General features: G+C 45.8%; 1 protein-coding gene across 1 annotated transcript; it reads left to right on the top strand.

The window, feature by feature from the left end:
- The first annotated feature begins 5,279 nt into the window (after positions 1–5,279).
- Positions 5,280–14,388, top strand: OSTM1 (osteoclastogenesis associated transmembrane protein 1). The gene is made up of 6 exons (XM_054629540.2): positions 5,280–5,640; positions 8,389–8,503; positions 9,389–9,486; positions 10,459–10,623; positions 11,362–11,527; positions 11,833–14,388. The coding sequence occupies exons 1-6, from the start codon at positions 5,311–5,313 to the stop codon at positions 11,886–11,888; spliced, it is 930 nt and encodes a 309-aa protein (XP_054485515.2). The 5' UTR covers positions 5,280–5,310; the 3' UTR covers positions 11,889–14,388.
- The last annotated feature ends 1,030 nt before the right edge of the window (positions 14,389–15,418 follow it).

Below are 15,418 nucleotides of genomic sequence, written 5' to 3'. Positions count from 1 at the left end.
ACTTAGTTCTAGCTGTATCTTTACGGGCTGGCATGATTGCCACTGACAATTATTGTTTTTCTAGTCATTACTCTAAAAATACAATGTACCTATTTTTTCCCATTTTTCACAGTAAAAACTCTGTCAGGTGCATGGAAATGACATTTCTCTGTGCAGTGGATTCATAGAGAGGATTATATGCAAACATTTAAGGTCTAAGCAAAGATCATACAGCACTACATATTATTTCTGTATCTATTATGCTGCTATATACAGAAAAGAAAAAAGGCCCTCATACACAGAGGTAGGGTAGTTTTCTCTCTTCAGAAGTGTGCTGGTGCTAAATAAGGAAGAGGGGTAGCTGATGGATGGCCTGTCTTGGTGCTTTCTCTGTATTTGTTTGGAAATGGGAAAACTGCTGCTGGCTTTCTGGCTTACCATCACAGGTCACCTTCAGTGCCTTCCAGTACCCCAGCCCCAGGGACAGGACAGCGTCCAGGGCTCCTCCACCCAGCTAGTTCCAGCTGAAGGTGGCTTGAGCATCCACCAGAGGCTACCACAAGAGACTTTAGGAGCAGGCAGATATGGAAAATGGGTCCTGGGCAGGTTTTTGTGGACAGTGATAGAAAAATAACTGTTGATCCTTTGAGGATGTCAAGTGCTTCTCCCCAAGTGAACAGTTAGCAAAAAGGAGGGAGAACTAGGTAGCATCTAACCCTAAACCTTACTCTGCCATGGAGGGGATTAGTGATTCTCCAAAATGGGAATGTGGTGATTTGGCTTAGGTGGGCTAAGGGCCTGTTTCATGATTTTCCATGAAATTGCCCAAGACAAACACTTTTAGTTGGACAGCCTGGCACCATAGACCTAGCCACAGCTCTTTGGAAAACTGGTGCTAGGAGTGTTCCCTTGTTTCATTTGGCAATTCAGAGAATAAACCAATTTGCAAGACATTCCTAAAAAAGCATCTGATCTTCCCTGACTTCCAAGTGGCCGATGCAACATTATTGGTCCTAAAAGCTCCAGGTAGGATTTGGCATCTGATTTGCAAAGACATGGACAGATTTTGGGAGTTTCTGAATTAAGGGCTGAAATGATTGTGAATCAACTCCTTTTTGTTTTCCTGACTTTTGAGTCCTATTGCTCATTCTTTGTGGTTCAGTGCAGGCGTGACTCTATCTTCTTGCCCTGAGTGAGAAGGTTTTCATATTCTTTGCAATCCACACAGAAAAATAATGCTCCAAATGGACAGTGCTAGCAAGCACAGTGGCTCAGGCTGGTCAGAAATAGTGCAGCTAGAAAAGTCTTTGTCAATCTATTTTAAACAAAGCTCACACAATCTTTTGAAAATAGAAATTGGCTCAGACCAACTCTACAGTATTGCCAGAGTGATTTTGACTTGCAACTAACCAAAAAATGCCTTAACATGCTGACAGTTCATTTAACATATTTATTTCCTCACAAGTTCTTTGCCAAGGGTGTGATGAAGATGTGTGTGTGCCCTTTATTAATCACATATGTGCTACTGTTTCCTGAACCACTTTCTGATTCTCTGCAGAATCTGGAAAACAGTAACTTAATCAGGTGACCCACAGTTAGGCTTTGACATCAGCCACAACCAGGACATGAAGGAGCTGACAATGGCTCCGTGAATTAGGAGGGACGTGCAGGACTGTGATGGAGAGCAGGAGGAAAAGCTTTCTGTAGACAAGGAATAGATATGATACACTGATCCTGTTTTCATGTTGAGATTTGTAATCTTTGCAATGAAATCAGTCAAGACTAAAAAATATTTCCATTTCCACAATGCCAGAAACACCTCTCTGTGGACAACTCTCCCACCTCCCTGCTCTTAGCAGCCCCTGTTTCTCATGATGGGTAGTCTGTCTCCTGTGCAGCAGTTTTGGCCTAGGAGGCAGAGCCCTTTTTCCCCTTTCTTCCTGCCCTCTGAGCTGCTGCCTGCCCTAGTCTCCCTTTCAGGGACCATTGCTCTCCCCAAACACCCAGCCTTCCAATCACTCCTGTCTCCTTTCACTCAAGTCATCACTTGATTTTCTGGCACTGCCTTGACATTTATGGTCTGTTCCTCTTTTTCCAGACCTCTGGTGTAAAGGTTTTATCCAAGCCATCATTCTTCAAAGATAACAAGAAAACTTGAAAAAAAGAGATTGTTTTGCAGCTCACAGTGGCATAACTCAGGAGAAAGAGCACTGAAGGAAGGAGGGAGACTGACAATCAGAGGGGAAAAACAGGTTCACACCTCCAAACTGTTCATTTTGACTGGCTCACACTGCCATCTCCTCAGATACAGCAAGATGGCATAGGAAATCAATACTCATTTTCTGTGCTCTGTTTCTGCACTTTAAAGGTAAGATTTTTTCCTTCTGTGGAATGATGCTCTTGTCTGTAGTCAGGGTAGGTATTGAAACACTTGGATGTGTTTTCAAGAATAATTGGGTGTACCCACACAAGATTTCTGATATTCTTGAATATTTCTGAGATTTGCTGGCCAAGGCCAAATCCTGCTTGGGAGCACAACCCCTTTGATGAGGTCGAGCAGAAAGGTAATGGTACCAAGTCTACAACAAAATGAACTGAACGAGCTTGACAGCTGAGTTCTCAGTGCAAATGCCTGTTTCTGCTTGGTAACCAAATTTATCTATTATCAGAGAAGGGGGCCACGCCTTCTTCAAGCTCCCCTCTGAACCACAGCTGAAAAAGTTAGTGACTTCTTTATTTTTTGCTTTGTAGTGTCATGTTTATTTTGGATAAGAAGGAGAAGCACTTAGTGACCAGACATCTTCCTTATTGGTCTGCAGCAACTGGTTACACCTCAGAGATCTCATCTGAAACTCTTGAGCCTTTTTTTTTTTCTTTATTCTCCCCCCTTTCCTTTTGTTTTTTAAAATTTTTCTTTCTCCCTTTTCCCTTTCTTTTTTTCCCTCTCCACACTCCCCGAGTCTAGTTTTCACACATTATCTCACAGGAGAATATTAAAGTCTCTTAAGACGTGGGAAAGCGCATCCCCCTTGACCCGCGAGATGCGGGCGCAGCTCTGCCCCCGCCAGCCGGTCCCTCCCGGTGTCCGCAGACCCGCGCCAGGGACAACCTCGGGGAGGATGCCGAGAGCATCCTGCCCTGGCCTGGGGCGTGTTTGCATCGCTCCCGCGGGCCGCAGCTGCTGTCGGGGCGGTGTGGACAGGCCAGGTCCCTTTGCAGCCCCCGCGGCCCCTCGGTGGGGCGATGCGCGGGAGTGATGCTGCCCTCTCCCGGGGGATGCGGACAGCCCGGCCCTGCCGCCCCGCCCGGCCCCGGGCACCCCCTCTGCGGGACACCCCCTCTGCGGGACACTTGCTCTGCAGGACACCCCCTCTGCAGGGACACCTCTCTGCGGGAACACCCACTCTGCAGGGACACCTCCTCTGCGGGGACACCCCGCTCTCCTGGGATACCCCGCTCTGCAGGGACACTTGCTCCGCAGGGACACTTGCTCCGCAGGGACACCCCCTCTGCAGGGACACCGTTCTGCGGGAACACCCCTGTCCCGACTCGGGCAAACGGGGCTCTCTGGTCTCCGGCTGGCCCGAGGGTGGTTTAGGGACGGCAGGCAGCCCCGGTGCCCGTGTCAGGGCTGCGGGCACCGGCTTGGTTCAGGGTTTCTCGGTTTCTCGGTGTTTTGGCCGCACGTCTGCTTGGGAGCCACGGAAGGGTGACAATATTCTGGTGCTTCGGCCACCTGGGCACACGCGTCCTGCTAAGCAGCCTAAGGATTCCACTGCTGGATGAAGTCCCCAAACCAGCAGGCTCTGTGCGGGAAGGGATTGCCTGGCCTTGGAAAAAACCCCGGCGGGACTTGCCTTGAGTCTGGGCAGCAAGGCTCAGGAAAAGTCCGGCACCCAAACCAGGGCCCTTGCCCGGGTCATTTGCATGTACAGACAGCGTGGTTCGTGTTTGACCACACTGCCGCATTTATCTGTGTCACACTCACGACGTCGTTTTCGTTTGTTTCATTCATTGCTTTAAAAGCATTCATTGCTTCAGAGCTGAGGCATTGAGGACACTTAGAGAAGGACAACTCTCTGTTGTGTTCTCCTTGCCTGTTGATAGCACCTGTACCACCACCTTTACTTCTGTGTGCTCACCAATCTGTTTTGGATATTTCCACGCTGTGACATTTGCTGCACGGCTGGCACAAGGCAGCACCAGGTGACACGGTGCTGGTGGAGCTGGGTACACCTGGCTGCTCTGGGAGCCACTTCCAACTGTCCTGAGCTCCCAGCAGCTGCCAAAACTGCCACAGCACTGACACTGCCGGCCAGCCCCGTGTCCCATCACTGCTTCCACTGAATTGGCTGCAAAAATCCGGATGGGGCCATTCCTGCTTGACTCTATTATTCCCAAAGGCACCATGCTATGGAATTGCAGGGCTCCCCTTCATGTCTGTGATGTGTGCCTTACCAAAGCGCTACAAACTCCAACCTCGGGGAGCAGCCCATGGAAGAGGATGAGAAGAGCTTGAGTCAGAAGGAACGGGCACGGGGTCAGGTCCTGCCAGGCAGAGCTATGGGATAGCCCGGCACCTCAACCCCCGGGAGGGGCTGCCCACTGCTCTGCTCACCCCTCCTGCTCCGAGAAGAGTTTTCCTTTGGTGGCTGTGGTTTTATTCAGTCTGCCACGGGGAAGTTTGGGGCCAAGTACCAACAGAGGTGTCCAGCTTCAGATAAACCGCGGGAAATACTTCGTTTGCAGAAAGTTGCTGTTTATTTCTCCATCACAATTTCTTTCTCTGTTTGGGGGATTTTTTCCTCTTAAATTGTTGCTGTATTTGAACATATTTTAAAGTCACTTCCCACACGACAGATATTCTTAAAATCCCTTCTCGGGTGAAGAGAGTACGACCTGGATGAAACGCACGGCACAGAAACCACGGAGCAGGATGCGTCCGAGGCAAGTCCATCCCAGGGGCACAAGCACAGCTCGCACACTCTTCCGGCCCTGGGAGAGCGTCCCAGGGATGTACCCCGGAATGGACTCCGGGGTGAGACTCCGGGATGAGACCCCGGGATGGACCCCGGGATGAGACCCCGGGATGAGACCCCGGGATGGACTCCAGGATGGACCCCGGGATGACTGAGTCCCCAGGATGGACTCCGGGAGGAGTCCCCGGGATGAGCTCCCGCCCCGCCCCTCGGGACATCCCGTGTCGGCCCCGCCCCTTTCCCCGCCCCTTTCCCCGCCCCCCTCGTCTCATCGGCCAGTCAGCGGCGGCGCCCCGGGGCGAGGGCCGGCTCTTTCCCGGCGCGGCGCTTCCGGTTCCTCGGCGCGGCCGCCATGGCGCCGCCGCGGTGTCTGTGCCGGGTGCCGCTGCCGGCGCTGGCGCTCGCCCTGCTCGGTCTCGCCGCCGCCGCGGGGCCGCGCCAGACCCCGGCGCTGGAGCTGGCGCAGGAGCTGGCGGAGGAGCTGTGGAGCGCGGGGCTGCCCGGCGACCTGCCCGAGCTGGAGCCCGAGTGCCGCAGCCTGCTGGCCGCCTTCGCGGAGGGCAGCGCGGCGCTGACGGACTGCCTGGGCCGGCGCGCCCGCCCGGTGCGGCTGTGCCAGGGCTGCTACGGCCCCTACCGCCGCCTGCTCGCACAGTACGGCAGCATCGCCCGCGCCGTCGGGGTGCGTCCGTGGGGCCGGGCGGGGGAGGGTGTGTGGCTGCCGGGGCGGGCTGGGGGCCTGGCCCCTCTCCTTGAGGCTTCCAGGCCTGTGAGTTGGGTGCCGGAGCACGTCGGGTGTTGGTGGGATGCTCGGGAAGGCAGGCTGGAAGCCTCGCTGGGGTGCGCAGGGCAGCTTGGCAGAGGCTGGGGGTGTTGGGGAAGCGCTGGTGCCAGGGCCGGCCCCCTCCTGCTGCTGTGCCGTGGCACGGTCCGTGCCGCCCGCTCCCGGCGTGGCTGGGGGCAAGCGGCTCCACCTGCGGAGAAAGCCGTGCGAGTGGAAAAACTTGAGCTGTTCTTGCTGATAGAGCAGTGCTCTGGCTCGCAGGTTGTATGAGCACTAATGGGGAACACTGCTAGAGCTTGGCTGACTGGCACTTCCCGGAAAATTGGTGGTCTGTGAAGCGTGTGAGGCACATCATCTTGTGAGGAGCCGTGTCATGGTGCTCTGCCTCCGAAGCTGATGGGAGAGTGTGTAGAAAGCATGGGCGGGGGTCAGTGCACCTTACTGCTGGGAGAACTTTGACTGAAGCTAGGTCTTCTGTTTACATCCTCCATGGAGTTGATCCAGTTGTAAAAGTTAGTTCCTTGGATAATGTGAGGATGACATTAGTGAGTCAGACCAAAGGGCCTTTGTTCTGTGATGATGGCTAAAAGTGGGTGCCCTGGTAAGAGAACTGACAGAGAGCAAGTTTATAGGAGTATGTACCCTGGATCATACTTTCAGTCTTGGGATTTCTGAATTGCCATTGATGAGAAAAATCTGTTTCTCTTCAAGCCCAGGTGCTAAATAGGTGCCACAGTGGCCTGTGAACCATTCCACTGCACAGTTTCCTGTCATTAGAGAAGTATCAGTGCTGCTTTTGGGTAGTGTTTTGGCTTGTTTTCCTATTTCCCCTCAACACCCCAGTGCTTATATTGCAAGAGTGCATGCATATTCCTTTGGGCAAATATGTAGCCAGTGGTCTCTTGATTTAGTTTGCAAACTTGGGGTCTATTTGTTTCTTTTATGGAAGCTGTTTCACACCAGTGACTAGGTGGTGTGAAAGCGAGAAATTGAATGTGTAATTCTCTTGGGGACTTTTACCATGATCTGTTGGCTAGGATTAAGTAGCCAGATGTATTGTGGTACTTAGAATATGTATGAACTCATTGCAGCTTCTGTACTTGAGTGCTAGCAGCCTGGGAGGACTTGTCCACTATGTGGTCTGGAAGGCACTTCTGTTGGCTTTCCTTCTGTGTGTGGATTTACTAACTAGGTGAATAAAGGAGCTGGCCTCTTGCAACCTCAGTCCCTGATTACAATTAATTAATCAGGTATATGATGTTTCTATCTTAACAGTGGTTAAGAGTGCCGTGTGACAGGAGCAGCCAGTTTGAGTTTTGGGCATCTCTGAAATATAAAATCCTCCTCACCAGGCTAATTAAAGAATCAATTAGGCAAACTTTATTTAAGGAATGATTTAGGTCTATGTGATTTAGTTTTGGTGAAGTGCTTTTTCCTATTCGTGAGCCCAGGTGGCGAGGAAGCTTCGCAGCCTTTGTGAAGCAACCAGAGTTTCCTGCATAAACAACATTCTTGCATGTCTGTAATTTAGTAGAAATGAAAGTGGGCAAGTGTGGGAGTTACCAGATGTGGCAATATTTGACTTCTGCAATTGAGCCTTCAGGGAAAGTTCTTATTTAACCTCCCCTCCCCATTTTAACAAAGTGAGGCAGAAACTGGATCTCTTGTAAAGCACTGTAAGGAACAGGTTTCTCATTAAAGAGATTATTTTTTTCTGTGCCCCACATCACTTATCAAAGAGGCTTTTGGCAGCTTTGGCAATTTTGAGAAGTGCTTAAGTCAATTTAGCAGCCAGACACCAGGAGCTAGAGCATGGGAGTCAGCTGACTGGAGGTCACGGTTCTGTATCTGAATTCTGGTCAGAATACTTCCTATTTATTCTGCAACTGCTTTTACAGTCGCTGTGTGTTTTTTATGATCTTGGTCCAGAGAATAAGTTGTGGTAAGAGTTGTGGCCGAGCCTGCTTTGAGGATGGGGGTGCATTGAATGGCTCACTAAGACAGATGAGCTTGGTAACTGTGTCTGGGGAGGTGAGAGCTTGGCCTGGACATGTGCTTGGGTGAGTAAGCGCAGGCACTGCTCCACACAGGGCTCTGTTCCTGGTGTTGCTGAACTGGGGAAGTTTGCTGCTGATAGAGTACATTGGTGCAGCAGTTTTAGAGGCTGTTTCTGTTTGGGTTTGGTTTGTTTGAGACCAGTCCACTGGTTCAGCTCCTTCAACTGTTCCTTTTGTCTAATGAGAAGGACCCTGTCCTCTTCTCTGACTGCTCATGCCTTGAGCTGGCCCCCGGGCTGTGGCCCAGGAATGGATGAATATGAGCCATCTGGCAGAGAAGGTCCTGTCTGTGTGCTTGATTTTTCGTTTCTTTTATTTTCTTTTTTTTTTTTTTCCATATTTTTTTGACTGACTTGCATGTAGCCCTAGTAGACCTGCAGAGATTGTGTGCTGTAAGCTGTGTTGCTCACAGTATGAATTGGAGAATCAAAAGACTTTTGTTCCATCACTTCTGCTCTGCCTTTTCCAGAAATATCTATGTGATATGTTGTGATTGTTTTAGATGCGCTTGTGTAAAATACATTTCAGAAATTCCCCTTTGTATTTTTAACACTTCTTCACTTCCTTGTTTGTTTTCTTTTATTTCTAGAATTCCTCTGAGAGCCACAATTGTGCCAAAAGCATCTTGACCTCAGACAGGCTGCAGATAGTTGTGACCCTTTCGGAGTTCTTCAATGAAACCTGGGAGGCAGCCAACTGCGCAAGTATGTGACTCATTCTGTAGCTCTCATGCTACTGTAGTGATGTAGCCCCTAAAATTTGCACAGATCAGAACTGTGTGTGTTTGTTTGAATACAGCCAGTAGATAACACACAAATCTTGAACTATGGCCACTCTAAGAGTGCTTTCTCTTGTAAGGGCCAAAAATCTGAGGGCAGTAGTCCATCAGAAAACTACTAATAGTGCTTATTACTTTCAGGAGAATTTTCTAGGATGTTGGCTTGCTTTCACAGTGCTGTTGTGAACTCCTAAATTCCTCAAATAATGTTGGTTTTAAAGGTCTGGCTGATTAGAGCACCTGAAGTAGGGTAGGATGGATGGAAGCAGTAACATAGGGTTGAGCGCATGACTAGAAGGAAAGCCCCAGAGCTTCTATCAAAGCTGGTAAAAAGCTCAGCTCTTTTCTTAAAGAATAATAATTACACTGTGATTTCTACTATTGTGTTCATGGTCTAGCTGTTTTCTGGGTGCTCTCCATTTCATCTCTGCTGCTGGTGCTTCTGCTTCCACAAAATGGCTGTTACTGTTGCTGGGCAAAGCCAGAGTTGTAGGCTGGGAAATAAAAGTAATGTCTTGTTTTATCTTGAAGTCCAAAGATAATTCAGTCCCCCTCTTCAGAAAGCTCTTGATGATAGTCTTCATCTTTCACTTAATCAAGGCCAATTAATTCTGAAATGTGTTCTCGATGAAGCGTTAGGTCAGCAGGTCTGAGATCTCAGTGGCAGGCAGATAAGGAAACTGCAATGTTGACTAGACCTCTCCTTTGTAGTTGAGAGCTCTTTTTGCAGGAGTAGCGTCTGGGGCTTGCTGGCTGTGGAAATGTTAGAAATTAAAATATCCCAATGTTTTTCTTTCTTTCTTTCCAACAGATTGTTTAAAGAATAACAGTGAGGGATTATCAAATTCTACTGAAGAATTCCTGGATTTATTCAATAAATCTCTGACATGTTTTGAACATAACCTTCAGGTATTTATGCTGTGTATTTAAGAGAAGCACTAAATCCTCTAACTGCTACCGAAATTTTATTTATGCTGAATAAACTGCAGATGCAGACTAGGCAAATAAACTGCTGCTGAGTTTGTGAATTGTAGGCAGATAAACCCATGATCGGTAAAATGCAGTTGTTTACAGACTGAGTGCCTGAAATTAATTCTAATTGATACTCACCTTGACTTCATTTTGTCTGTAATTGCAATGCTACTTCACATCAAAATTTCTGAATTCACAATAGTTGATAATTGCATAGTAAAAACCAGCATGTCTGCATGCTCTTGCTTTGTAGAATTGTTGTCTTTTTTATGTAGAAATTCAGTCTTTAAATAGCCTTTTGATAATATGGACTAGCTCAGAAGGACTAGGCACCTTTAATTCTTGTAGCATTTCTTTTGACTGTTAAAATTACTCATAGTTAAAGGTTGGCCATATTGCAAAGACAACTTCCTCGGTGAAATAAATGTGGTAATTGTCTTCAGAGAAAATGCCCTATATAGCTTAAGAAACTGCATATTCCATTTCGGTCAGAAGCTGACGGATTTCAGGATCGTCCAGAAGTAAAATAGGTTTACTTCAATGGGCATGGGATAATCTTTGGGGAAACTACCTGCTTCTTTATTAATGCTTTCTAAGAAATGTGCCTTTATAGGCCTTGGTCAGGAGCAGTGTGGACTGGCTTATTGAAAACTTCAAGTGATTAAACTAGAGCTTAACCCAGTGGTCAGTGGGTAGCTGGTACAGCCATTAATGGGTTGAAGTATCTTCAGAGATTGTAGTTTTCTTTTCAAGTGTCCTGTATTGCATTCATGGAGTGCTGAAGGCCACAGATGGAAATGATTGCTTGGTATGGCACAGTCTGTCTCTGTCAATGTCAGCAGTAACAAATTGAACCAATTTTTTTTTAATGCTTTAAACTGTCATTCATTCAGAGTTTTATAACCCCAGGGGCAAGGCATCGATCTGTCACCAAATAACTACACAGAAGTGTGCAAAAACTGCAACGAAACCTACACGAAATTGAATGACCTGTATAACCACCTGCAGAGGCTGAACAGACAAGGTGGTGAATCTGCTCACTCTGCACACTTGTGTATTGACGTGGAAGATGCAGTAAGTGTTTGTTAAAACACTTTATTCATCTGAGCCATTTCTGCTTTTCATACTAGGATTGCTTTTTCCTTTGGGCAGGGGGCAGTGCCTTTGGCAGGCTGGTGTCCTATGGTGGGGGGTGCTTAGTGGGGATGTCCTGTGAGGTCCTGTCCTTGGGCAGTGCTACAGGAGTGTGACTGAAGCTCCCGATCTCCTGAACCCATCCCATTTGAGTAGCTGCACTTTCATTTCTTTTTACTGTGAAGGGGATGGATTTTAAAAAATAAATCTCTTAATCTGGCTTTTAATGTGAGGCTTTACTGCTATTGTTCTAGCTGGTGTGTTAATTGATTCCTTATTACAGCAGCTGTTTCTAGGCATCCTTAGCATTGACAACATATGTTTGGAAAAAGCTTTGGTATATTGTGGGGTTCAGTGGCTGGGCTGAAGGAATGCTCCTCAAAAGTATGGGATTAGCCCTGTCCTCACAGGTTATCAGTGAGCTCTCTGAGAAACAGGCATGCAGCAGTGTCTACATGTATCTGAGTGCAGTTATGTTTTTGAAGCTTGTAAAAGTTTTGATGTGAAATCTTGGCTCCATCTAAATAGTTTGTTTCAACATTTCCAGGTATTTGCTTGCTTTTAGGGGAGATCAGTTCAAATGCAATTTTCTGAGGTGGCACTTGAACACTTGCTTTTCCTGAGGCCTGAGTGTTTGCTTGTGCTTGCTTTCATGGTTTGCTTCTGTTTTCCTTTTAGATGAACATCACTCGGAAGCTTTGGAGCAGGACTTTCAACTGTTCTCTTCCCTGCAGTGATACAGTCCCAGTGATTGCAGTTTCATCCTTTATCCTCTTCCTCCCTATTGTTTTTTATCTTAGTAGCTTCCTTCACTCGAAGCAGAAGAAACGGATACTCATTTTGCGTAAGTGGTGGTGTTGGCATTTCTCTGTTGGATTGGGAGGTGCCAGGGATTTGCTTGGCTCTTGTGGGAGAGGAGGCCCAGCCAGATCTGCCTGCAGCTGTGCTGACGGCGCTAATAGCAACTATTAGCTGCTGCTGTCCCCTGAAGAAGGGTAGGAAAGAGCTTCAGCCATATCTTTTCATTAAAGTTTCTGGATGTGAACAGAAAGCTGTTTGCAAGTCTGTGTCAGATAAATAGAGGGAGTGGAGAGACTAGTTTTGTGGAATTCTTTGTGTTTAATTTTCATATAATTTTTCCCTTTCTAGCCAAGCGCATCCAGTCAAATGCCAATCTTGTGAACATCCAAGAAAAATACAGCTGAGCTGCAAAACAAAACCTGAGAGCTGCTGCTGGTATACAGTGGGTACAATTGTGTTGGAATGAGGCCGGCACAAAAGAGGAGTTAATTATGGTTTAGTGTAATGATACAGAGCAACACAAGTTAAACAAAATGCTGTCTGACTTCTAAGCAAGGATATTAACAAACATGACAAGGCAGGGCTGTGTGACACTGTATGGACTCTGGTTTTGAAAAATCTGTGGGTTTTTTTTCAGTCTCGAGCTGAAGCTGTTTTTCTGTTCCTAAGCTTTTGTACTTCACATCAGTAGAATAGCTACACTTACCTTGCATGGTATTTTCCTATATTTGTTTCACAAGAACCTGAGATTTTGAATCTTTTTGAGGTAATTTTGATAGACAAAATTTCAAATAATGTTTTATGTTTCTGCTTAAAACATTACTTTTAATTCCACATAATATTCAGACTTGGGATGGAAAGAACCCTTCAAAAAAGTTCCTATCTTTCCTATACCACTGAAAAGTCATGCTGCTGGCATCTGTTAAAAAAGAGGCATGAAATATGCAGAGAAAGTGGCAATATATACTATCTAAAATGGCAACAAAAGCAGCACAACTGCCAGTGCTGGACTTGAATAGTAATTATTGATGCCTACAGTATTCTGTTTTCTCTGAAACTGGTGGCATATTTAGTCTTTTGCACACTTTAACCACTAAAATTGTTGCTTTTCAAATCTTATATTTTCAGAAGCTAATTTTACATACCTCCTTGGGTAACAAGGTTTCACTCTCTGTTTATTATGCCATTTCCTTTCCTTTTTAATTCTAATGTTTTAGTGGTTTTTTGTTTTGTAGAGGAGAAGTGAGGTAAAGTCAAGTCACTGGAAATGCTGGATTTACTGGTCTAGAGCTTGCTGTGGTTTAGTACAGAGGTGTTTACAGGAACTTTGTCAGCTAAAAGTTGTGTTTTCTAGGTAATCTGTTTTAGCAGTAAATGAACCAGTGGGTTCTCTTACTTAAAAACTGTTCTGAAGAACATGAATATACTGTGTTGGGAATTGGTGACTTTCAAGAAATAGTTTAAAAATATTATTCCTGTGAAATAGATGGATGTAAACAAATTCCAAACTTGAGAACTCTGAAGTTGATGGAGAAATTTGTGCAATAACTGTGGGGATGGGTGGTGTTGCTGTCAGCACCAAATTGTGGGCACAGTTTGATCGCTGCAGCAATAGTGGCATGTCAGTTTGTTTATTGTATTTCTGATTTGGGAGAGTGGTAGTGTTCAAATTATTTATAGCTGTACCTGAGGTTAATGAATGCCAGGCCTTTTGCTCCAATTTTTCCATGTAATTTCTAACCTGGAGATAAAAAAGAATGGTCATGACTGCAAAAAAAAAAAAAAAATTAAATTTCTCTTGCAATCTGTGCCTGATGTCTGTCAAAATGTCCCATGAAGTAGTTGTATTTGATTTGCTTTGGAGCCTATAATGTTGAATTTTTCCTTTGCACTAAGGCTCAAATAAATATATAACAGTGTAACTAAAGCTCTCCAAAACGTTTTTTTTATTAATTATTTTATTTTTATTTGTTATTTTTCTTCTGTTAGGACATGCTGTTGGTTTTGAAGTCAAATTTAACAAGTTTATTAAGCAGTATGTTTAATAATAAGTAAAATACTGTGTTAGCAACTGTTCCCACCCATACTGTGTGGGTGTTTTTGTGTTTTATCAGAAAGCAGTATCTGTCTTCCTCAGTGTAGCATGTGAATTACTAGATCAGCAGTCACTTTGTTTTAGGTAGTTTACAACAACGATACAAAACTCTGTTTCTCTTGTGCAGCAGTACCTTCATTTGGCTGGGAGAGGCATGCTGCCTTTTAAGAAAAAAAAAGTATTTTTTTATATCTATTATTCTTAAACTTCAACTTTCTGGTACTTACTCAGCTGCCTGCTCTAATAGCATTACATTGATTTGGGACATCATATGATTGAGAGCTGTTCAAAGGAATCTTTCATTCGTGCAGATAAAGCCAGTTTGTATGTGCAGCATTTCAGAATGACAGCTTTTATACTGTAAGCGGTGGCTTTTTGAGCACATTCATGTTAAGTAGGTCTGAAAGTCATTACTTTTGGATATGGTGGTTAAGCACTTTAAAAAAAATCAGCTTTTCTTATTTTCCTGGCTCCTAAGCCAAACGGAAATACTCATGTGACTTTTGTTGTTTTTGATTTTAAAGCAGCAGCAAAGTTTACACTTGAGATTTTTAATGTTAAATCTATTATCTTCTTTCTTTTTTCTACCCCCCTGACTTTCTACTGTAAACTTTCTTTACACAGTGTTATATTTTTGGTAGGATATTTCATATATAAATTGATTGAATTCTCTTTATACTCTATTTGCTAGAGAAATGTGGAAGCAAAGAGACTTTTGAAAGAGAAATAGAATTCTTTTTGCTGCTACTCTTTCATCTTTATTTTTTTCCTTTTTGGTATTATGTGTATTAAAAAGCATAAACTTTGAAGTACTGGTTGTTTGTATTTTTTTTTGGTGGAAATAAAGATTTCTTACTGTGGGGGGGTAGCACTTTGATTCTTATTTATACTTACTAGGAAACCCCAAAACATGCAAAGTCAGCTCTAATAAAGATAGTCACTAAACAGTGAACAGTGTGGTTACTTAATTGCTTCATCTGTAGTAGTTTTATACTCCTCCTGTTCTGGGTTTGTGTTCAGAAGCACCTGCTTATTTTTCTTCATTATGCTGTTTGCAGGACAGCAGCACCAGAAGGGTTTTTTCAGAGCAGTGCTGTGCTGAATTACAGAACAGCCACTGCTGGGAGGGTGGAGTTTCAGCTCTGTCCAAGCCTCCTGCAGTCTGTGGCAAGGCTTGTGTTAACTGTGACTGAGTTTCACGGGTGGGTGTGCAGCAGTAAGGCAGCTGGGGGTAACTTGCTGTCCTAGTGTGGGGAGGCTTTTGGTTGCCTGCAGCAGCCCCTTGGAGCTGCTGGGCTGCGGGGTTTAAAAAGCAGCAGTGCAGTGCCTCACCATGGAGAGAGTCTGGTGTCTTGCTGATGGCAGGAGCCTTGTGCTCTAGTGCTGTGATTTGCAAAGACAGATTTTAGTCCTGTCCCTTGCAAGGGACGTCCAGGAAGGTGGGGGAGCTTCAATGTCTGTGTGGTTCTAGCTGCCTGTATGCTCGGGAGAGGAACTTGAAAGGGAATCTGCACAGGAGAAAGGCAAGTGGGAGGAGTAGAGGATTTCATTGATGAGTGGAGCAGAGGTTCAGAAATGGGGGTCTGTAAGCACACATGGGGGAGGCTGCTAAAGTGCACAGGTGGTTGAAAGAGGCTGAGAAAAGAGGGGTATGAATGTGACCTTCATGGCAGCTGAGCTGCAAGGGGCATGCTCTGGCCTCTTGGTCGAATTGGGGTGGGGACTGCTGCATGCAGTGCAGCTGAGCTTGAGCTCTGTGCTGGGGGGCCTGCACAGATCAGAACTGGGAGTGAGGAGTAGGATGACAGCAGAGACTTGCTTCTGAGTGAAAAGCAACTG

The sequence above is a fragment of the Agelaius phoeniceus genome, chromosome 3, assembly GCF_051311805.1.
Source record: "Agelaius phoeniceus isolate bAgePho1 chromosome 3, bAgePho1.hap1, whole genome shotgun sequence".
NCBI lineage: Eukaryota > Metazoa > Chordata > Aves > Passeriformes > Icteridae > Agelaius > Agelaius phoeniceus.
The sequence above is the reverse complement of the archived record's forward strand: the minus strand, read 5'-3'. Positions and strand labels throughout refer to the sequence as shown.